Below are 24,102 nucleotides of genomic sequence, written 5' to 3'. Positions count from 1 at the left end.
AAAATATGTATTATTTTACTAGCATGTATTTGGTTTGGAAATAAAATTTCAATCCAGAAATTTATGTGAAGCTATACAAGCCACTAAGAATTTGATTTGTAAGATATATAAAACATTGTAGACAAAAACTAAGTTTAATTACTCATAAGGTTACCAAGGTGAGTCCTTAATAACTTCATAAATGTAGTTAATGGAGTATATATACCTTTATTGCCCTATTAACAAAGAACGTGTTACATGCAGCTCTCCGCAGAAGTTCTGAAATACGTGGAGCTAAAACAAAGTGCTTGGGCACCTGGGTGGCTCAGTTGGTTGAGCGACTGCCTTCGGCTCAGGTCATGATCCTGGAGTCCCGGGATCGAGTCCCGCATCGGGCTCCCTGCTCGGCGGGGAGTCTGCTTCTCCCTCGGACCCTCCCCCCTCTCATGCTCTCTCTCAAATAAATAAATAAAATCTTTAAAAAAAAAAAATAAAAAATAAAACAAAGTGCTTGTGAACTCCCTGACATAGGAGAGTGGCATCACTAACAGTCTGCATTCTGCCACGCAAACAGCACTTGCATTTTTTAAACTAATATTAGTTGTGAAACAAACACATGCATACATGCTTTTTGGGCAGTTCATTTTATTACAGCTTTTTACTCTTGATCTGAGTTTAGAAATGTACAGTGTCAAATTCTGTTTTGTTAAAGGAAACTAAAATTTTGAAGTTACCTCCACTGTTACACATATGATAGCAACCCATACCTTATTTCCAATTTAAACAATTAGTAAACTCACTAAGACCTGTATTATTGTTCACAAAATGTAATATATGCAAATTAACTTTGCTAAATAAGAAAATCCATTTCAAACATCTTCAAGACTCAAAAAGAACACACACAATTACATATTTTTATCATTTTATTAGGAATAATTCCAAATGGGTTATGAAGAAAACTTACTGAGTTTGATGAGTTTTCCAAAAACTCTTAATGAAGATATGTTCACCGATAAACAAAACATCAGCAGAACTATCATATACTGGGCAAAGAGTCAGGCTGATACCAAAAAGCAACATGCAACATAAAAAAGATACAATATAAAGGAAGACAATCTGCTGGGTATTAAAAATCATCTCAATATGAACTCTTTGCAACCAGCACAGAACCTAATTAGCTATCAAATCCAAACCACACTAAGGTAAGCTTGGCTGATGAAAGCCAGGATTCAATAAGGGGGGGGAAATATAAGTTCCTCAGTGCAAGAGATCTGAATAGTGTTTTGGAGCATTTCCCTGGCTGGTACAAGCAGTATTAGAAGATCTTTTTGGCAAGGGAGAAAAATAAATACAAATGGAATGCTACATTTTTTAAATCAGCAGACTGTCCCAGGAATGATAAAGGTATCAGTAAAGTAGCAAGGGGATAACTTTAAAACATTATTTCTTGTGGGCTCAAAAAACATTCAAAACGGATTTATTTAAAGGTGTCACAATAGCTATGTCCAGGCATTTAGGCTTAAGGGAATTACAATTAAAAGAGGACACTTTTTTCCCAAGTTAAGGAGAATTTCTTTAAAACCAAGCATATTGCTAAATAACAATATTATACTTGGTCAACAATAATTGGCAACAAAATAAGTTTAAACGCTGTAATATTCTGCCCAAACCAGTCCCAGATACTGTTTAATAACCAAGATGCAAACTAATTTTGTTGTAACAAGCCTAGACCAATTCTATCAAATGTGTCCTTGGTTAGATATCCAGTTTCATTTAACGTTTTGAAAGCTCGTTTGACAGCCAGTCAAGTCCCTCATACAGACCAGTTCCTTGTGTAGCGCAAGTGGCTTGAACATACCACTGTAAAGGAAGAACAAGAAAATACTTGATTAACAAAAGACTATATATAACCAGTCTTTAAAATTTTGTGATCAGAAAATTATTTCCCCCAACTGCCCAAGAGTAATACTGAGTCAGCAGTTACCATCAATGTATAGGAAAAAAGGAAACAAAAAATTAATATATAAAACTAGAGAAATAAAGGAGTAAATACAGTTTACATCTCATGATTACTTTTATATTTAATAATCTCAGTAACTGTAGATTGGAAGTGTTCTCATACATGCTTCTCACAAAACTCCTGTCACATTTAAAGCTACTTCTACCCATTCAATAGATTTAATGAACAACGTACTCCTTAATCCAAAAAGAACATTTATAGGAAGATTAGTAACTAATTAAGTACCCACCAGGTCTTTATAACCCTCGTTTCCAATAAAACTAAGTTCAGAGTACAGGAGGCAAAATTTTGAAAAGATTTTTGGATATTGGATCCAATATTTTGGATATTGGAATCAAGCTTTTCAGATAATTTCACTATCTTTAGTTCCCATGCATTCCAAAAAGTTTCACTTTTTAAAATGGTACCAGGAACTATATGAAATGCCAAGAAATGTTAACAAAGAGCAAGAAAAAGATCTAGAAAGCAATTTAATTACCTTTAAGGGACAGTTTATTTCTATTATTTTTCTTTACTGACCCGTTTTATTCTGCCTTACAATAAAGATCTTGCTTTAATACTGCAAGGTCAATGCAAGTATACCACACTTGCCAATTATTATTTGAATACCAAACACTCCAGTAACCTAGAAGGCTGGTTAAAGGTATAAATTCTTAGGGCGCCTGAGTGGCTCAGTTGGTTAAGCGTCTGCCTTAGCTCAGGTCATGATCCCAGGGTCCTGGGATCGAGTCCCACATCAGGCTCCCTGCTCAGTGGGGAGCCTGCTTCTCCCTCCTCTGCCCCCCCGCTCGTGCTTTCTCTCTCTCTCAAATAAATAAAAGCTTAAAAAAAAAAAGGTACAAATTCTTCACAGCACTGAAAACTGGTATCATTTATAGTTTATCTTGTTTAAATCAGCCTGGGACATCTCAAACAGCCTATACGGTTATTGCCACAGCACACTATCTGCCTTGTTGACAACTTAGTGAAAAACCATTGTAAAGCACAAGTCACATTAAAGTTTGTGATATCATTTTTATATATAAAACAGTATTTGTGTTTTGCCAGTATATAAATCACTGATCTACAACAAGCTACTGGAGAACAAGCATAGTACTTCTTTTAATTTTAAATTAAAAACTTGTTTAATGTCATAATGATAGTTCATAAGCTTTGGAATACTAAAAGGCAAACAGTATAAAACAAGATTATCTAAAATAGGCCTGCAAAAATATTGCAGTTTTAATAAGAAAACCAAATTACAAAATACTTGCTGCAGAGCTATTTAAAAGATATAAAATTGATCAAGCCCCACATCGAGTTCCCTGCTCAGCGGGAAGCCTGCTTCTCCCTCTCCCACTCTCCCTGCTTGTGTTCCCTCTCTCGCTGTCTCTCTGTCAAATAAATAAGTTCTTTTAAAAAAATAATAAAATAAAATATAAAATTAAAATTAACAATATCAATCTTTAGATTATACAATTCTCATAAAGTACATCTTTTATTGATACTAAATGTTTTGAGGATAAAGTTAACAAAAACCAAATGAAATAAAGGTATCTAAACATTTGGATCCTTAAAGGATAAATATTAAAAGTTAAAAAATGGAGGGTTGCCTAGGTGGCTCAATCAGTTAAGTGTCCAACTCCTGATTTTGGCTCAGGTCATGATCTCAGGGTCATGAGATCGAGCCCCATATTGGGCTCTGCACTGGCTGTACCGCCTACCTGGGATTCTCTCCCTCTACTCCTCTCTTTAAAAAAAAAAAAACATAGTTTAAAAATTGAACACACAGAAAAGCCTGAAAGGGCTCATGTCTGTAAGAGTATATTACTTTATCTTTTTTTTAATGATGTGCACATTATCTGTTCAAAAGGGACAATTCCTTAATATGTACTTAAAAGTGAATACTTCCTTAAGCAATTACATTAATTCTAAAAGTCAGGTGGTTAATATGAACCTCCAAATACTTACTGTTCTGTTACGAAGAGACTGAAGACCTAATTTATCTGTCATTTCACTGATGGCCATAGCATTTGGCAAATCCTGTTTGTTCGCAAAAAGCAGCAACACGGCATCTCTCAACTCATCTTCCTGAAGCTGCAAATAAAAGCTAAGATGTTAACAACTAACAAACTGGAACTCAAATCACTGTGACAAAGTAGGTAAAACATTGTCTTCCTGTATATACCAATTATTCAACATTAAATATATTATTAAACATCAATCTAATTTCACTACATAAAGTTCAGGGACACTTAAATCTCATATCCTTCAATTTTTAAATCCCAAGCAAATAATCATATGCCTTTCAAAAAAGCAAAACTATTTTTCAAGCCAATCTTCCTGCACTCCATTAAAGTAAATCATTCACTTCAGCTTTCATGATCATCCATTAAGAGTCAGGATCGGCGGGGCACCTGGGTGGCTCAGTTGGGTGGCTCAGTTGATTAGACGACTGCCTTCGGCTTGGGTCATGATCCCAGGGTCCTGGGATGGAGCCCCGCATTGGGCTCCCTGCTCCGCAGGAAGCCTGCTTCTCCCTCTCCCTCTGGCAATTAAATAAATAAAATCTTTTTAAAAAAATAATAAATAAATAAATAAATAAAATCTTAAAAAAAAAAACTGGCAAGGACAAGAAACACATACGGAAATATTTATGGCAGAATCTTATGGTACTCAGTAGTATAAGATTCTTCTTTATTTTTTATTATTTATTCATTCAAGACACAGATAGAGAGAGAGAGAGAACATGAGCAGGAGAAGAAGCAGAGGGAGGGGGAGAAGCAGGCTCCCCACTGAGGAGGGAGCCCGATGTGGGGCTCGATCCCAGGACCCTGGGATCATGACCTCAGCCGAAGGCAGATGCTTAACCATCTGAGCCACCCAGGCACCCCCGTAGATTCTTTTTGGACTTTTATTCCTTTCCAGCCAGCAGGACTAGACAACAGCAGGACAGTACAACGACTAGGGCATTAGCAGTATCGTGAAAAAATACAAGAATAATATAAGAGTATAATAATAAATAATACAAGAGTAAATAATAAGTAATAATATAGTAATAAATGAAATACAAGAGTTGACGCTGGTAGGAATGAGTACTGACACATGCTACAACATGGATGAGTGTTGAAAATTTATGCTAAGTGAAAAGTAACAAAAAGTTTTAAAAGACCACATATTGTATGATTCTATTTATATGAATGCCTAGAATAGGCATATGCATATAATGTAAATTAGCAGTCATAAAGGCTGGGAGTCTGGGGTGCACTGGGGGAAGAAATGGGGAATACTAACAGTTCTAGAGAATTTCTTCATGGGTCAATAAAAATGTTCTATAATTAGATTGTGGTAATGTCTGCACAATTCTATAAACTAAAAACCAATGACTTACGTATTTTAAATGAGTGAAGTTTATGGTATGTGAATTACACCTTGATAAAGCTGTTTACAAAGAGTAGAAGGGGTGATATTTAACTCCTCGGACAAACAACCAGTGACTTAGTTACACATACACTGGCACAATGGTTTTACAAACTGCAATACAGTCTTAGAAGCAATGAATGAGAATTAAAATTTCATTTCAGTAAATATTTTATGGCTATCCAAGTTTGAAACCACAACAAGGTACCTCTAGCAAGATTCCTCAACAAATTTTTACAATATAAATACAGTTGACCCCTTGAACAACATGGGTATGAACTGTATGAATCAACCTATACATGGACGTTTTGCTGTACATTACTGTAAATGCATTTTCTCTTCCTTGTAATTTTCTTAATAACATTCTCTAGTTTATTTTATTGTAAGAATATAATATACAATACATATAACATTCAAAATTATGTTAATCATGTGTTATTGGTAAGGACAAGAGTAAGCTATTAGTTTTTTTGTGTGAGAGATAAATCTAAAATGAGATTTCATTAAAATACAACTGACGGTTGGAAAAAAAAATCACGATGTGGATATCCTTTTCCAATTTTTCTAATATTCTAGTTGACTGACAAATGCATAGAAGTATTCCAAATGAGAGGTGGGACTGCCAGGAATGTTGCAGAGAAAATGTCCACATTTGGTGGAAAGCTAGATTAGATGTCTTTTGGAACCCTCCCAAGACTAAGATTCTCAGATTCTTTTTGAGTATGCCAGTCACTTTATATTTAAAACAACAGATTCCACGTTAAAGTGCTAAGCCACAAAAAAACTGGAGTATTACAATAGTTCCAAAAACATTAAAAAGAATTTTACTTGAAATCTGCTATTTAAATGACATATAAAGACCAAAACAAAAAAATGACAAAATAGAATTCTTATTAGGGCACAGTGAGATTCTTGTCAAGCTGTAGAACAGTTTCCTTAAAGGCAAAATCCTCTGCCCAATTGCCTTTACTCCCTAAATGAGGTTCTGGAACACATTCTGAATAATTTTAGTAAACTGTATCTCCATTTGTAGGTTTTGTGGTATGGTCTTTATCTCATCTGAATTTTCCATATTGTCTGAATTCATCGTTCTGTTTGCTCTTTTCAGTCTGTATTCCTAAAACATTTTCTAAGCATCTGTTCTAATCTCATCTTCCCAACATCAAGCAGCTTTTCCTCCAAATTCCAAGATTCCTGGTGTGATTTCATTATTAATTTAGCTTTAATACATGTTTCATGTTATCCATGAGCACACTTGGGGTTTTCTCCAGGTTTTTCTTAAGTGTAGTTGAAAGTTGCATCCTTTAATGCGAGCTTTTTTCATTTCAAAAGCAATTTTTAACTTCAATTTCATTTTCCAGGTCCTCAGTTCTAGCTTCAATTTGCTTATCTGGCATGATTTGTTCTGGAGTTTTTTCTTCATTTGCATTAACTACTGATTTATATTCCAAGAGTTATTATTTTGTCTGTGCTCTCAGCCTGAGCAGCAGGGTCAAGTGGTCCTTGGGATGCACCACCTGGACACTGGGGACCTGTGCTGGCCCACCCTCCCCACCTCCCACTCCAGAGTTGGAGGGCTTGGCAGCTGCTTGCTCTTTGGGTTACAATTATGACTGGCACGAAGAACTGTCACCTAGGACGGGAAGGCATGGCCTCAGGAGGCAATATTCCCACCACTAAACTGTGGCCAGCAAAAGCAGTAGTTAAGTTTTTGAGGACTCAAAACTTATACGTGGATTTCCAACTGTACATATGGTGGGTGGGCCATGAGTCAGCACTCCTAACCCCCATGTTGCTCAAGGGTCAACCATACATGAGAACAATCTGATACACGGCAAAGCTAAATACCGTATCAACCAAAATGCTACTATCTTCAGGTGGAATTCTTTATCATGGCTGCTATTATGCAATATTTCAAAGTATATATTATATAGGTATAGAATAGAGAAAACCAAACCCAAAGACCCTGGGAACAAGGGGTTTGAACCAAGATTCCTAGATCACATAAGTTCCCAAACTACAGATTTTTAATCTATTAAATAAAGGACTGGACTAATGGAGATATCCTCAACCAGAGACATATCACCTGTGGAGCATGCTAAAAACAAGCTGAGCCTTCTTCCCAACTTAATGAAGTAGCTACTCTTCTGTGTGTTCTTTAAAAAGCTCTATAGGAGATTTTTATGTGTGTTCTTAAGAACCTGTCATGACAGTTTCTCAAGGTTCTTTCTAGCTCTGAAATAATTTGTGTAATCTAATCACAGTAAGATGTACCAACCACTAACACTACCACTGTCACCCTGAAAAACACATCTTGGAAATAATAAATTAAAAAAATATTCTTACCATTTTCTGCAGCTCTTCAGCTCCTTCCTGAATTCTTTCACGATCATTACTATCTACCACAAAAATAAGACCCTGGGGAAAAATTATTTAAATAAATTGCAACAGTTAACCTTAAAGGAGACACTAAAGATAAAACATAAGTACAGACAGAAGAACCACACAGAGTTAAACATCTGGAAGACAATGTCTCCTTATTAAAAGAACAACAAAAAAGAACAGTGCCTGAAGTACTAAAAATAGATTTGAGTACTATTTGTGATTTTAACTTATGTTATTAAAAAAAAAAATTGGGGGGTGCCTGGGTGGCTCAGTCAGTTGAGCATCTGACTCTTGATTTCGGCTCGGGTCATGATCTCAGGGTCATGGGATCAAGTCTCTCATGGGGCTCTACGCTCAGCACGGGAGTCTGCTAACGATTCTTTTTCTCCCTCTCCCTCTTGCCCCTCTCCCACTCACATGTTCTCTCTAAATAAGTAAAAAAGTCTTAAAAAAAATCTTACTCTTAACCAACTGATCACTTTTCTCAACTACACTATGAATAAATTTTATCCCTCTTCCCTTGCATGTTAAGTGCAGATAAGTCCAAGGAGCAAAATGGTCACTAAGTGGGAACAAAAGGAAAAAGAATCAACCAAAGATCCTAAAGATGCATGAATTTACTGACTGAATTAGCATATTTGGTCAAAATCATGCATAAAGTGTTTTTTAAAAAAAAGGGGGGGTGCCTGGGTGGCTCAGATGGTTAAGTGTCTGCCTTCGGCTCAGGTCATGATCCCAGGATCATGGGATCAAGCCCCACAATGGGCTCCTGGCTCAGTGAGGAGCCTGCTTCTCCCTCTGCCTCTCTCCCTGCTCATGCTTTCTCTCTCTGTATCTCAAATGAATAAATAAAATCTTAAAAAAAAAAAAAGAGGGGGAAGGGGCACACAAAATAGTTTTTGTATGCTTCTTATAGAAAAGTAAGCCCTGCTCCACAATGTTGTTGACTTGATCAAATAAGAAATTCTTTTTATTTTTATTTTTTAGGTGAACTCTAGGCCTAAGGTGGGGCTTTAACTTACAATCCTGAGATCAAGAGTCACATACTCTATAGACTGAGTCAGCAAGGTGCCCCCAAATATGAAATTCTTAACAAAAAGAAAAGTAGTAACCATTCTTATCAGATAGTCACAAACATTAGAATTCTATTCTAGAAAAGAAATGGATTAAGGAAACAGTTAAGACTTTTCTAAAAACTTTCAAATGGGAAAGTATAAAATTTTCAACTAGAGAGGGCAGAGTACCTTGATAGTTTTGTTAAAAATCTATTCCTATTAATAAAGAGATTACTTTAAATATTATTCTCCCCACAACCCTGACCACTGAACTATTTTCTGAACATTTGTCACATAATCACAAACTGTCTTGTGCTTGCTTATTTATATAAATAAATAGATTAACTCCGCCAAGAGCATAAAATCCACTTAGGGCAAAGAGCTACTCCATTTTGTATGTACACCTCAGTACCATCATAGTACTGAGTTTGCCAGGGTACCTAATATTTATTTTTGGCTATGGTCATTAAGTGATGATTTTCTTTGGTCTAGCAGATTTCAAACCCATTTCCTTTGTCTCTGCTGGAAACCATCATTTTAAACATCCTAATCTTTGAAAATACTTTTGGTACTATGAGAGCCTGTATGGCATAATGGAAAGATATCCAAATTCAAATCTCAAGACTACTTATTACATAAATGACCTAATCCTGGAACATGCCTCCTCTTCTATAAAAATAAAACCATGGCAGCCAACTTTATAAGCCTGTTAAATGTAATCATAAAGGTATAAAAGAATCTAGTATTGCACTTGGCTTATCACAGGCTTTAGTAAATGTCTCCTCCCTTCCCTCCTATTCCAAAAGTTATTCCTTTTTAAAATCTATCCCTCTAGAAGAGGCAATGGCTCCAAAAGGGATCCAATTTTATTTGTACTACTAACAATCCATTTTTATTTTGTTTTAAAATGTAAATAATGCTATCAGTTCCAAAGTAATACTACTGAGAGAAAGAAGTATGTCAGTAATAAATTCGGTTATTCACTTCCTGGTACAACTAGAATCAAGAGTATAAAAAAGCTAGGATTCTAAAGATAAGTTTGGCCATAATAAAAGACTACTTAAAAGGCCAAGTATTTACTTACTTAGAACAGCAAAATAATTGGAATTATCTAATGAGGGAAGAGGAATTTACTACAATAAATACTGTGTCCTGGCTTGTTAAGTTAGAAGCATGGTTAAACAATATTCATTTCTTTTCAATTTTATAGCTAATAGAACTGATCAGAAATGCTAGAAAAGCTGGTTTAAGAGCTTAGCTGACATTACATCAGGTAAGACATAAAACTTCCACCTGTAGTCGTGAGTTCTCTAGGAAGAAGTACTTGGGACTTTTGATTGTAAGGTGATCCAAAGAGGCCAGGAATGGATCTAATCTCAAGAACTCAAAAGTAAATGGGGCACCTGGGTGGCTCAGTTAAGTGTCCAACACTTGATTTTGGCTCAGATCATGATCTCAGGCTTGTGAGATCAAGTCTCATGCTAGGCTCCATGGTGGGCATGGAGCCTGCTTAAGATTCTCTCTCCCCCTCTACCTTTACCCCTCCCCACCACATGCACAAGCACCCCCCCAAAAAAACAAAAGAACAAAAATGCAAAAGTACATTACATACAAAGCATTCTAAAACAAATCTAGGTTAAGACTAGGGTTACTCTTATCAAGAATTACAAATTAAGGATTAGCCAAGTTTTACTTTGTCCCTAATTTTACCTCAAAAACATATTCCCTAAATGAAATGACTATGACTTACTTTAAAATAATCCAAAAGGTGAAGTACATTAGAGAAAAACATCAATTAAACAATATTGACCATATCCTAACAATTGAAGCTGGGTAACAGATGTATGAAAGTTTATATGCTATTCTATTTCTGTGTATATTTGACAATTTCCATAATGAAGTTTTCGTATCATATTTTGATATGAGTCACATGCTTTTCAGGGCGCCTGGATGGCTCGGTCGTTAAGCGTTTGTCTTCGGCTCAGGTCATGATCCCAGAGTTCTGGGATGGAGCCCCACACCAGGCTCCCTGCTTGGCGGGAAGCCTGCTTCTCCCTCTCCCACTCCCCCAGCTTGTGTTTCCTTTCTCACTGTATCTCTCTCTGTCAAATAAATAAAATCTTTAAAAAAAAAGGTTTTTCTAATCACAGCTAATGAACAGAAATATTCCAATTTTTAAATAAAAAAGCATGCCACTTATTTAACAGGACACACTACTTAAACCTAGTAGACCAGTTCCAGCCAACTCACCTAGGTTATTCACTGCCACCTGGTGGCAATATACCTCGCTTGCATACTATGTTTTAAGAGTTGAAGAACAAGAATGACATCTGCACAACTTAAACATAAATGAAGTGCTTGTAACATCACACATTACTTAAAAAATGTATTTATCAACTCCAGTAGTAAACAAAAACTGATGAGAAACCTCTCCTGTGGTAGTAAACAAAACTGAGTTGGAACGAGATTAAAGAGAAATCTGGAACAAGAACCAACCTCTCCAGTCCTAGTAAGTCATTCCAAGCTTCAGCTTGCTCCTATGTAAGAATTAGACTAGAGCAGTGGTTCTCAAGTGGGCGCAATTTTGTCCCCAGAGGATATTTTGCAATATGTGGAGATATTTTTGGTTACTGCAACTGGGTTGGGGGGGTGGGGGTTTGCTACTGGCACCTAGTGGGTAGAAGCCAGGGATGCAGCTAAACATCCTACAGTACAGAGAACCTCCCCTCACCCAACAATAAAGAGTTACTCAGTCCGAAATATCAACAATGCTGTTGAAAAACCTTATACCACAGCCTTGTTCTTCAAAGTAAGGTCCCAAACCAGCACCACCACCACCTGAGAACCTGCTAGAAATGCGGAATCTCAGGCCTTAGTCAGGCCCTACTAAATTGATCTGTATTTTAACAAATACCCAGGTGATTCATATGCACATCAAAATTTGAGAAGCATTATTGATACTTAGTTTATATCCCCAGAGATTCTAATTCAATTGGTATGGAGCTAATAAACGATCAACACTTTGAGATTTTTAATTTTTTAATTTTTTTTAAAGCTCCCCAGGTGATTCTAATGTGCAGCCGAATTCGAGAACTCCTACTCACAGGATTACTAAGGTGTCTCCCATGCCACTATATACTACATGATAATATAAAAATACCTTATAAGTCAATGAAATGGATCTACATCAATATATATATTTTTTAAAGATTTATTTATTTTAGAAAGAGAGAGACAAAATGAGCGGGAGAGGGAGAGGTAGAAAGAATCTCAAGCTGACTCTGCGTGACTGCAGAGCCCAACAGGGGGGCGTCTGTCTCACAACCCTGAGATCATGACCTGAGCTGAAACCAAGAGTCAGACGCATAACCGACTACACCACTAGGAACCCCAGTATATTTTTTTCTTAATGTATTTTAATAAGGTAAACACTTATCTGGGCTAAATGAAGGACTACTAATTGCTTTTTATTCATTAAAAATTAAAATGACAGAAAGTTATATAGACCTTACTTTCTAGACTAAGAAAGAAACAAACAGAACTAATTCAATCTTGAGAACCACCTCCACCTAATCTGCCAAAATATTGTTATGATAGCTATGTAACTCTTCCATCCTGGGTAATTTAGCCTTCAAAGGCATGAGTGAGAGAGTTCACTGAAGAATATGTAAGTAGTGATAAGAATGCCAACTCATATAAGAATGCCAACACTCAGTTAAATAGTAGACAGCAAAAGAAACTTTAAGGCATAAAACATATAAAGAAAAGTTATACAAACTGTATATAGCATTCCTTACCTGGGTGTTTTGGAAGTAATGCCTCCAGAGAGGCCTAATTTTATCTTGTCCACCAACATCCCATACTGTGAAACAAATGTTCTTATATTCTACTGTTTCCACATTAAAACCTACAAAGAAAAAAGACAGTTGTGCAAAATGTCATTAAGAAAACAAAACCCCTTACTGTGGAATTCTCTCAGAATTGCTTTTTAAAAATCTCCCAGATAATCAAAAAACTGAAAAAACCTAAGCCAGTTATAATGATAGATATACGCCACAGTACCCTTGTCCAAACCCAGAGAATGCACAACACCAAGAGTGAACTCTAAGGTAAACTACGGACTTTGGATGATTATGTCAATGAAGTTCATCAGTTATAACAAATGCACCACTCGAGTGAGTGATGTTGATAAAGGAGGAAGCTATATATACATGGGGGTAGGGAGTTTATGAGAAATCTCTGTACCTTCCTCTCAATTTTTCTGTGAGCATAAAGCTCTCTAAAATAATAAAGCCTTAAAAATTGTTTCAAAATTAAACCATATTCTATTTCATTTTATAATATATTATGGTATAAATTAAAGTCATCTGCAAACTTTCTTACCAATGGTAGGAATGGTGGTGACTATCTCCCCTAACTTCAGTTTATACAGAATGGTCGTCTTGCCAGCAGCATCCAATCCAACTAGAAAAAGACATTAAAATTTTTAAATCTAGACCAAAAGCACACACACTAAGAATTAATTTTACAACAAATTTATAGTTAGAAAGCAAAAGTCGACTGGTCAAGGCACAAATGAGTTAGAAATGAAATTACTTCATTTCTGATCCCCCAGGGCAACACTTGCTACAGAAAGCCTTTCCATTTTTCCTTCTAGACCTAGAGAGACAACATGTAGTAGTGAAAAGAAAAGAGTATCTGGCTGACTCAGGCTCTGGTCTCTAGATTTGCTTTGCCACAAATTAGTTAAGTGTCTTTAAAAACGTCACTCTAGGAAACTGAGACCAGAGAAATTAACTGTAAAACAAGGAGATTGAATCATTTAATCTAAGATATTTTCTAACTCAATCCTTATTAATTCTATGAACTACTATCATTTTTAAAAACCCAAGTTACAAATTGAATCAGAGAACACATAAAAACAAGTGAATAAAAATTATCTTAAAAAATGTTAACTATGCACTAGTGTCCTTAAATAATAATAAAGGAAGATGACGCCAATATTACCCCCACCTAAATTCATTTCTACATCAAATGCACAGAAATAAGAACAAAAGATTGGTTAATTTGGGTTGTAAAAAATGGCCTTATCATATTCATCTCCAACGTAACTAATGTCTAAATTCTTAAAACAATTCCTTTGAAGCAGATACAAGTAGGGAAGAATGTGCTTGTTTCTGAAGAAAAAAAAATCCATCCTGGAATAAGAGGGTATACTTCTTCACTACAGTGATAGTGATGAGCAAATTAAATGCTCGTTTTAAGTATGAATCTCTCAAAACCAACATATTCTACATTGTTAAACCCTTCTAAACGGAAGGTTAATATCTAACAACTTCACTGAATGCATCATTGGACATCACATATGGCCAACTAGATTTATGCTATCACAGATTTTTTTTTTTTAAGATTTATTTATTTGACAGAGAGAGAGAACACGAGTAGGCAGAGCGGCAGCCGGAGAGAGAGGGAGAAGCAGGCTCCCCGCTGAGCAGGGAGCCTGACGCGGGGCTCGATCCCAGGACCCTGGGACCGTGACCTGAGCCGAAGGCAGACGCTCAACTGACTGAGCCACCCAGGCACCCTTACGCTATCGCAGATTTTGAAATGAATTCAACTTCATGATTTAAGCAAGGTTGCTTTTTAAATATTTAAATCAAAGCATGACTTTGATTGGTACATGAAACAAATGCTATTAAGTTAAAGAAAACAAACACACACAGAAAGCACCCCACTTACCTAATTTACATTACTGTGCAAGTAAGTTTAATTTTTATCAGTTCAAAACAGAACTAAAGGCTATAGGCAATTTCAGACCCCTTCTACCCATATAACCACCTTTTCTGCTCTGTACCCTACAAAGGTAGCTTTACGATCTCTCTGTACACTCCGGCAATTTAGGTCTTCATATCCTGTGTCTTCTAATTAAACTGTGTTCCCTACTCCTTCATACTGAGATATTCAGGTTTATTCTTTCCAAAATACTATGACACTTACTAGACAGAGTGAGCAACTAAGCCCTCACTCATGGGCACAAGAAAAACCAACTGGCCCCAAGAGGTGTTTTGTTTTTTGAGTACGGGACAGTATCCAAAAAAAAAAAAAAAAAAAAAAATCAGAAAATCTAATTCTAAAACATACACAAAGAAACAAAATTAAAGTTTGATATTTTCAGTAAAAATACAGAAAACGATGGGAAGAACAATATGATCATTCACTGTTTGAAAAACCTGTTTCTACGTGATGTTAGAGTGTTATAAGCAACTGAGAAATGACTGAACTCTTCCTCTGAAACTAATAATATACTATATGTTAATTAACTTAATTAAAATTAAATTTAAAAAAAGCAGCTGTCTCTTTAGAGAATAAGTCCTTCTTGGGTGATTTTGATCAAATTTTAAAATAAAGCAAAATTTGCCCTTAAGTACCAAAGTTAAAAGGGGCGCCTGGGTGGCTCAGTTAAGCATGGTGGGATTGAGCTCTGAATTGGTCTGTGTTGGATGTGGAGCCTGCTTAAGATTATCTCTCTCTCTGGGGCACCTGGGTGGTGCAGTTGGTTAAGGAGCTAACTCCTGGTTTCGTGTCAGGTCATGATCCCAGGGCCCTGAGATGAGCCCTGTGTCCAGCGGCATGCTCAGCACAGAGTCCTTAAGAGTCTCTCTCTCTCTCCCTTAGCCCCGCCCCCTGCTTGTGTGTGTGTGTGTGTGTGTGTGTGTGTGTGTGTACTCTCTTCCTCTCACAAATTTTTTCTAAGATTTTATTTTTATTTATTTGACAGAGAGAGAGAGAGCGAGAGAGGGAACACAAGTGGGGGAGTGCGAGAGGGAAAAGCAGGCTTCCCGCCGAGCAGGGAGCCCGATGTGGGGCTCGATCCCAGAAACCTGGGATCAAACCTGGGATCATGACCTGAGCCAAAGGCAGATGCTTATCAACTGAGCCACCCAGGCACCCTCACAAATAAATTAAAAATAAGAAGATTCTTGGGGTGCCTGGGTGGCTCAGACAGGTTAAGTGTCTGCTTTCCGCTCAGGTCATGATCCCAGAGTCGTGGGATCAAGCCCCCCACTGGGCTCCCTACTCCACAGGAAGTCTGCTTCTCCCTCTGCCCCTCACCCCGCTCGTGCTCATGCTATCAAATAAGTAAAATATTAAAAAAAAAATTCTCTCCCTTTCCGTGCCCCTCCCCCACTTGCACGAGTGCTCTAAAAACAAAAAAATAAATCAATAAAAAAGTAAGCCAAAATATGATTAAGCCCAAGTCAGAAGAAACGAAACTACGGCTGATTAAAAAAACATGAGCTAGGTGTTTTTTTTAAAGATTTTATTTATTTATTTGACAGAAAGCGAGAGAGCACAAGGGGGAGCGGCAGAGGGAGAGGGAGAAGCAGGCTCCCCCCTGAGAAAGGAGTCCTATGCAGGACTCGATTCCCCAGGATCATGACCTGAGTGGAAGGCAGATGCTTAACCAACTGAGCCACCCAGGCGCCCCACCTGAGTTAGGTTTTGAGAACTATGGCACATGCTAGTCCTCACTGGAAGTCCAACTGAACCTCATACCATCACTAAAACAATTTAAATCCAAAAATACTGACACAGAATGAAAGAAACCCAAGACAAATTATTATATGACGATTTTAAGTTATAGAAAAGCACAGAGGTAACCCAATTTTTAATGAAACTGCCAACACCTGATTGCGTGCATAACTAAAACTCTACTTCTAAGTTAGAATTTTCTTCACACAATAAACATGTGTTACTTTAAAAAAGAATCCAGGGCGCCTGGGTGGCTCAGTTGGTTGAGCGACTGCCTTCGGCTCAGGTCATGATCCTGGAGTCCCAGGATCAAGTCCCGCATCAGGCTCCCTGCTCAGCGGGGAGTCTGCTTCTCCCTCTGACTCTACCCCCTCTCATGTGCTCTCTCTCTCTTTCTCTCAAATAAATAAATAAATCTTTAAAAAAAATTAAAAAAAAAAAAAAGAATCCAAAGTAGCAGATTTCCTTTATTAATACGTTGGCCTGGTTACATTTCCTGATGTATCGATGACTGCTTAAAAGTCTTGAATATATTTTATATACTTAATGAAAAAAAGGGGGCAAGTGTTTACAAAATAATGCAACCATAAGGCTTTTTAATAAGTTATTTTTAAAATAAAAATTGTAAGATAACAGTTAAAAAGCTCACAGCCACATATAAGATTCTAAAATCATGAATATATCTCGAGTTGCACAAAAAAAGAACAGTGCTATATAAATGCAAACCAGAAGTTTTTTTAATAAAGGGATTTCTACTGTGAGATTAAAGATGCATATACCATCACTTAAAACTCATTATATAGCTCTTTTCTCAAAAACATGTTGGTCTAACAATTTTGTGCTACTTCAGTCATTTCTCAAGTACCTCTTTCCTTAATGTTGCAATACTAGGCAGTGAGTTTTCTCCACAAAATGAAACTATAACCAATTCTCACCTAGCCAAGATAAGACTAATCTGTACATTCCAGTAATGTCCTCCCTCCCTTTAACCCCCATAAACAAGTCACTGTATTGAAAGATATACTGGAATTACTTGTTCTCCCTAACTGGACCTGCACTTTGACCAAAGTCTTAAGAGCAACAAAACTACCCCAAAACTCTTAGCCAATCATTAAATCTACTAAAGTGTGGCAGCAAGAAATATTTATATTTTAAGTTAAAGACACTAGACTCCATGATCTCAAACTGGAAAAAAAAAAAATGCAGAAAGGAGACTGGGATGAAAAAAGTATATTTTCAGGTGGATAAAATTTCACACAGAGTATTTTTCTTTTTCACGTTTTCCTTTATCTTTCAATTTTCTACAAGGAAGCTTAAAATACAACTTCATAATTATTTAAAAATAATTTAAATTGAGTGCTTACTGTGTTCTGAGCACCACACTAGGTGATTCCATACATTTTTGTAATATAAACCTTACAACTACCCTCTATTTTTCAAACGCAGCATCTGAGGTTCAGAAATGTCCCCAGAATCACAGCAGAAGACGTATGCAAAACCCCAAGTCTTATGGAGAAGTTAGATCCCTGAGACACAGCTGATGGGAATGTAAAATGGTGTAGCTGAAATGGAAAACAGTTTTGTCAGTTCCTTAAAATGTTAAATATAGTTAACACAAAACCCAACAATTCCACTCCTAGGTATTTGTTTACCCAAGACAATTAAAATTATATGCCCCTACAAGAACTTTTCAAATGTTCACAGCAGCATTACACATAACAAAGAGTGGAAACAATCAAATTTCCATCAAATGATGAATGGATAAACAGAATGTGGTATATTCACAGAAAGGAATTACTCTTCAGCCTTAAAAAGGAATGAAGTACTGACACACGATAAAATATGAACCTTTAAAACATTATGCTAAATGAAAGCAGCTAGGCACTAAAGGACACATTGTATGATTACATTATGTGAACTATCCTGAATAGACAAACCCACAGAAACTAAAAGTAGATGAGTGGTTGCAGAAAAACTGGGGAAGAAGGGGAGCAGTAACCACTAATGGGTATAGAGTTTCTTTCTGGGCTGATGAATATGTTCTAGAATTAAGATACTGGTGATGGTGGGCCACCTGGGTGGCTCAGTCAGTTAAGCACCCAACTCTTGATTTCAGCTCAGGTCATGATCTCAGGGTGGTGGACTGAGCCCCCTATTGGGCTCTGCGCTGCACGTGGAGCCTGCTTAAGATTCTCTCTCCCTCTGCCCCCCTCCCACACACACAACTCATGTGCTCTTAAAAAAAAAAGATGGGCAACAGTGACACAAGTTTGTGAATATAGTAAAACCACTGAACTATATGCTTTAAAGGGATAAATTTTATGTTACATGAATTACATCTCAATTTTTAAAAAATTAAAACCAAAAACCAAAAACCCCTAAGTCTATACCAGAGCTCTCAAATGGTATTTATACACTGCCATCTTGCCTTTAGGTTTTTCTGGTGGACATACAGTATCTTAGTATTTTACCTAATTCCTCAGAAGTCTGACCATCAAAACTGAAAGTGAGGCTACCAAGTGTACAGAAAAATTATTATAAGCTTAGATTTTACTTCTACCCAACAGATCAGAAATATCTGCACTTTGATCAATGTGTTAATTAGCAGCAAATTATCAAAGTCTGAAAGCCATCTGCAATAATGCCAGAGGGTACATCTAAAAACGGCTGTATCAACTTCTAGAGGCATCAACCTAAGATTTTTGCCTTTTCTATTGTTTCCTTATATCACATAACTAATCAGAAGGGCTTTTTTTTTTTAAAGGCTGCCAATTATGTTTTCAACTAATGACCTGAGAAAATGCTCATAAGCTAAGTCAAAAAGAGCGAACTCCAATTTCCTCTTAAAAACCTGACAGTAAATATAATAAATGTTAACAAGAGTGAAATGGTAGAATTATAGTTATTACTTTATTCTTTTAAAATTAAAAAAAGACGTTATTTTTAGAATGAGGACAAAAAATTAAAAATCACATAATAAATTTATAAAATATGCTAGGGAAAAAGCATGAAATGCCACTCTTTAGCTTGAAGCCTCACTTAAAATATTAGTAGTATTTTTCAAATTGGCAAATAGAAGAACCTCCCCTGTCCCCCCAAAACCACAGTCACATGTAATACAGAATTATACTATTAGCAATCTTTTAAAAAGCAACATTTTTTCAGCTTTTCAATAGGCAAAAACTCACAAGTTCAAAAAGCTTAGAATTAATAATTCCTCTACAGAACACATTAGTGTTTTCCAATGTAAACAAAACTTGGGGAATCATTTCCCAAAATTACATCTTATCACAGATCAAGACACTGGAGATCAGTCTAAAAATAAGGTAATGCAGGGCTCCATGGGAAATCTCAGATGGAAACTGATCATCTTTGAATTTAAGCTCAGTAATATTCACACGAGTGATTTCTCAAAAAAAAAAAACTAGACAATTTCTGTCAATCTATACTTTAAGTGACATTACATTTAAAACACTGCATTGGTTTTTAATTAACTACAATCTTAAGTTCAAACACCATTTAAAATTATTTGAACTTCTGGGAGAACAAGTGTAAAATTTTAATCTTCACAGTAATTTGGCAAACCAGACTCATGAGCTAACTGCTATCTTTCAGTAACACTTTAAAATGATAAAGTCTGAAAAAGTCACTGACTCAAGAAGGTATGAATTTTATATAAGCCTTATAAAGGTAAAGGAAGCACACATATCTGCCAGAGAACATTAATATGAAAAAAGCAATCATTAACTCAATTCTAAACTTGAATAGAGAGAGACCTTAAGAGTGATTATTTATGCAGTCACTTTATAAAGCTAGACAAAAAAAATCAACTATCAAATTTCCAAATCACCTCATTCCCTATCCATGCAATATCCTAAGGTTATGCTTCATTTGATGAGTTACTATAAAACTTGACCTTGTGACTTTAGTGTTTTTAATCAAGGAAACCTGATTATCCCAAAATTAAAGAGTAAAACAAGAACAGGAAACCAGAATAATAAAACATTTAACATTAAAAAAGTAATTCCAAATCATGACTTCTATCTCTTGCACAAATGCACAAAGTTAAATACTTTTCCATTTTCTTTCAATTGTTATTTTTTGGAGGTAGAAGGAGAAATGTTCCCCTAATATAGTAAATTTAGGAAAGTGGTTATAGCATAACTCTACTTTTCTTCTCCTGCTGAAACTTTAAGCCATCACAAAAGACTTAGGATACGAAACACAGCAATTCATTTACAATCAATCTTAAGTAAAAGGACCAACATAGTACATTCCCAGGAACACACCTAGGAACTAGTTAATTTCTTTAAGGAACGGCCTGGAAATTCAATTATCACAGTCCAAAGTCCTCCCAATGACTTCAGAGGCTTTTTAGACTGTCAACTTTCAGCCACCTTAAAAACTTAATATGCTTGCCCTCCTTTAAAATTGTCTCCATAAATGAAATCTAAAAAACTTTTTAGAGAAAACATTTTGACCTATCTTTATGAATGAATTAACAACCATTCCATGAATTGTAAAGGAGCTAGAAGTAACAGTTAAGAGAAAAAAGAACTAAATGTGTAACCTTCATACACCTCGAATTACTACTGAATTTTGCTTTGGAAAACTTTCAGTGGTAGTAGAACTAGAAAATATAACTTCCTCCCCACTCTAAAAAAACAAGCTCCTGATGAACCGGTAAGTTTCAACGTTTAATTTAGAGAAGCTCCTTTTTGCATTATTGAGGTCTACAGACCTTAGCTGTGATGCAGAGACAACTCACAGTAATATGGGGGAGGGGCTGCTTACATCACCCAAGTGGCAAGCCCCTTCTCCCTCAGCTAAAAAAACAAAAAACAAAAAACAAAACAGACACTGAAGAGCAGTTTTCAAAAGCCTATTTTCCAAAAGAGATTTTTAAAAAGCGCTTTGTAATTATTATTTAACAAAGCTACCCTAAAATTAAGGATCACAATGTTCAGTTACTGGAAATTTGTTATCGGCTTAAATAATTAACTTTAAAAGTTTTTCCATTAAACCTTAACCAGCTAGATAAAAATTAGTTTGAAAACCAAAGACAGTAAACCAACATATTCAGTTTTTGAGAGTGGCCAAAAGGTGATTCACGATAAACTCAGTTTTCAGGGACATTAACAAGGAAAAGAGTATGAAGCGGAATCCAGAGCGAAGTTTGGCGAAGTGAGCGCTGAGGACTCTTCTGAAACCGAGGGTGCTCCCTTGCCACCGCTCTGGGCCTGGTCACTTCCTGTCCCGGGCGGCTCCGGGCTCCCGAAGACCGCTCGCGCCACATACCACTGGAGTGTGCAGTGTGTGTGTACCCGGAGCAGAAAGGGGGAGGAGGAAGACTGGAGTAGTTCTGCCTCCGTCCTGACCGCGGCCCACACCGGAGAAGCCCGAGCCAGACCGCACTCTCAGAACGGGCCTCGCCAGTGTCTTCCGGGCTTAGCGAGATCAGAAGAGTTCGCTTCCCCCACATCTCCGCCCAATCCTGTCCGGCTTTCAGTAAGATCAAGTAAAGAAAGCCAAAGCCAGAAGGAAGAAACCTTGTCCCGCGCGCCCCTGTCCGGCCTCTTAGATCTGGGGCGACCGCCCACCTATCGCCCCATTGTTCCCCCTTAAGGATTCCTCTTGACCCCGAGCCTGCCGCCCCTCCCCCACCAGAGCGGGCGGAGGGACAAACAGGCCCCGTGGCCTCCCCAAGCACCGAGACCCGGCCTGCCCTCGGTAGTTGGGCCCTCACTCACCCATCAAAATGCGCATCTGCTTCTTGCCGAAGAGGCGGGAGAAAAGGGAGGAGATGGTGAGGCCCATGGCAGTAGTGGCACTTGCGATGGGCAGGAACAGAAGGGGTTTTGGGGCGTCCCCGGGCCTTCTCCTTTCACGTTCCCAACAAACTGAGCGAAGGAAGAAGAGCTGAGGGAGAAAGAGGGCGGCAGAAGCGGCTCGCTAGCCGGCGTGTCGGACGAAGCTCTGGAACAAGAACTAACGGGGCGCTGCTCGACGACTGGCGCGGCAGCTCCGGGTTTGGCGTTTTAGGCTTCTGCTATGCCACGTCACGCGGTAGCCGCGGCGACTCCAGCTGCGGCCCGGCCCCTCCAACGCGGACAGAATCGCGTCACCGCCGCCCCAACCCCCTGCGCTTCCGGTGCTGGCCAAACCACTGCGCCTGCGCACGAAAGGGATTGGCCAGTTTCGCCGACGCGATTCTCTGGCCGCCGCCACCTCCGGGACGCGGACCCGCGGGGCGAAGCCAATTAGCACATGCGTACTGGGAGACAGACAAAGTCCCACAATGCTTCGGTTGATCACTTCCAATCATATTCTAGGCGAAACGCTTCCGCCCGGATAAATACTTCCAGGAGGTTGTAGTCCTTACTTCCGGAAAGGCGCTCTGTGCATTGTGGGTTAGGAAATGAAGCTTGGTTCCTCTTGCCCTTTGAGTGCCCTCCTCTTAAACGGTACGCGCGTTGGGGATTCCGCGGTCCACCACGGTACACGTTTCCTGCGCGGCACCAGACATTTGCCGTAGTGGAGAGGTGAAGATGGGCCTTGCTTTCCCAGGAGATAAGTGGTTAAAAGTTGTGCAGACGTAGACGCTGTGGCCTAGACCCATTGACCCCTCCACTCCAGGTCATACTGAATATCCCTAATCAAGAGGAGAGAGCTCCGAGATACGTTCATCGACTAGTACAGCTTTTTAAGAGAAGCCAACGAGGAAAGTGCTTTTCTTGTATCATTTCTCTCCCTGAAGCATGGAAAACTTAATTCCTTATGTTAAGAAAGTGGAAAGCCTCCTAATTCTAAAAATATTTATGATCTTAATGTTTTTCTGATTACAAAATGAGGTATACATCTTGTGAAAAAATTTTTTAAGCACATTCCCCATAATTTTCGTCATATCCCCATATTTCCTCTCTACCGTTGGTGCAGTTCAGGATAAGCAGCTACCCTTACCTACACCCCTACCTTAGTTAAGTCATTATCACCCACCCTTCAGATCTGATTAAAAGTTTAACTCCCTTGGAAAATACTTCTTTGATCTCACTAGATGAATTACTCAGGCTCAAAGAATCATAATAGTTAATAGTTTTGATTTCACATATAATATTATTGACAAACTTCCCCCCTACCCCACTTGTCTGAAAGCGCTGAGAAGGCAGGACTCAAATCCTTTTTTGTATGCCATTGTATTCCCTGGAGTTGGCACACTTTGACGTTCAAATATGGTCGAGTGAAAGAGGGGATGGCTGAATAAACCATATTATATCCATACAGCATAAAACTATCAGAAGTTAGAATAATGTAGAATTATAAATTCTAATGAAAAGGTCTCCAAGACACAGTTAGTGGAAAACGCCAAATAATGACGAAGTACTGTAAAGCAATATAATGTAGATTTCCCCTGGGTATTTGTGAGTGTGAGTGTGTATGTGTGTGTGTAAATGCAGAAAAAGAATTTTTTTTTTAAAGATTTTATTTATTTGACAGAGCGAGAGAGGGAACACAAGCAGGGGGAGTGGGAGAGGGAGAAGCAGGCTTCCAGCTGAGCAGGGACCCTGATGCGGGGCTTGATCCCAGGAGGCTGGGATCATGACCTGAGCCAAAGGCAGACGCTTAAGGACTGAGCCATCCAGGCGCCCCAGAACAAGAATTTTTAAGTAGAATCTGCAGTAGTGATGGTGGTTACCTGTTTAACCTGTTTGGAGGGAGGTGGAGACCTTCCCA

At 37.8% G+C, this 24,102-nt stretch overlaps 1 protein-coding gene and 1 pseudogene across 2 annotated transcripts; both read right to left on the bottom strand.

Annotated features, from left to right (window-relative positions):
- Positions 1-884: 884 nt before the first annotated feature.
- On the bottom strand, positions 885-22,616 carry ARF4 (ARF GTPase 4). 2 transcript variants are annotated; one of them, XM_028110379.2, is made up of 6 exons: positions 22,122-22,616; positions 13,222-13,302; positions 12,636-12,745; positions 7,745-7,816; positions 3,950-4,075; positions 885-1,839 (listed from the first exon to the last, which is right to left on the bottom strand). In XM_028110379.2, the coding sequence occupies exons 1-6, from the start codon at positions 22,186-22,188 to the stop codon at positions 1,753-1,755; spliced, it is 543 nt and encodes a 180-aa protein (XP_027966180.1). In that variant the 5' UTR covers positions 22,189-22,616; the 3' UTR covers positions 885-1,752. The 2 variants fall into 2 exon arrangements, with proteins under 2 accessions (XP_027966180.1, XP_087884098.1); XM_088027972.1 differs by lacking the exon at positions 7,745-7,816 and having other exon boundaries at positions 22,122-22,614.
- LOC148165117 (centromere protein H pseudogene) lies at positions 4,397-7,189 on the bottom strand (annotated as a pseudogene).
- Positions 22,617-24,102: the final 1,486 nt, after the last annotated feature.

The sequence above is a fragment of the Eumetopias jubatus genome, unplaced genomic scaffold (genome assembly GCF_037043125.1).
Source record: "Eumetopias jubatus isolate StellerSeaLion01/CBP00866 unplaced genomic scaffold, mEumJub1_p1.0 scaffold_1, whole genome shotgun sequence".
In the NCBI taxonomy this organism is placed as follows: domain Eukaryota; kingdom Metazoa; phylum Chordata; class Mammalia; order Carnivora; family Otariidae; genus Eumetopias; species Eumetopias jubatus.
Note: the sequence above shows the minus strand (reverse complement) of the source record. Positions and strands in the feature narration are given on the sequence as shown.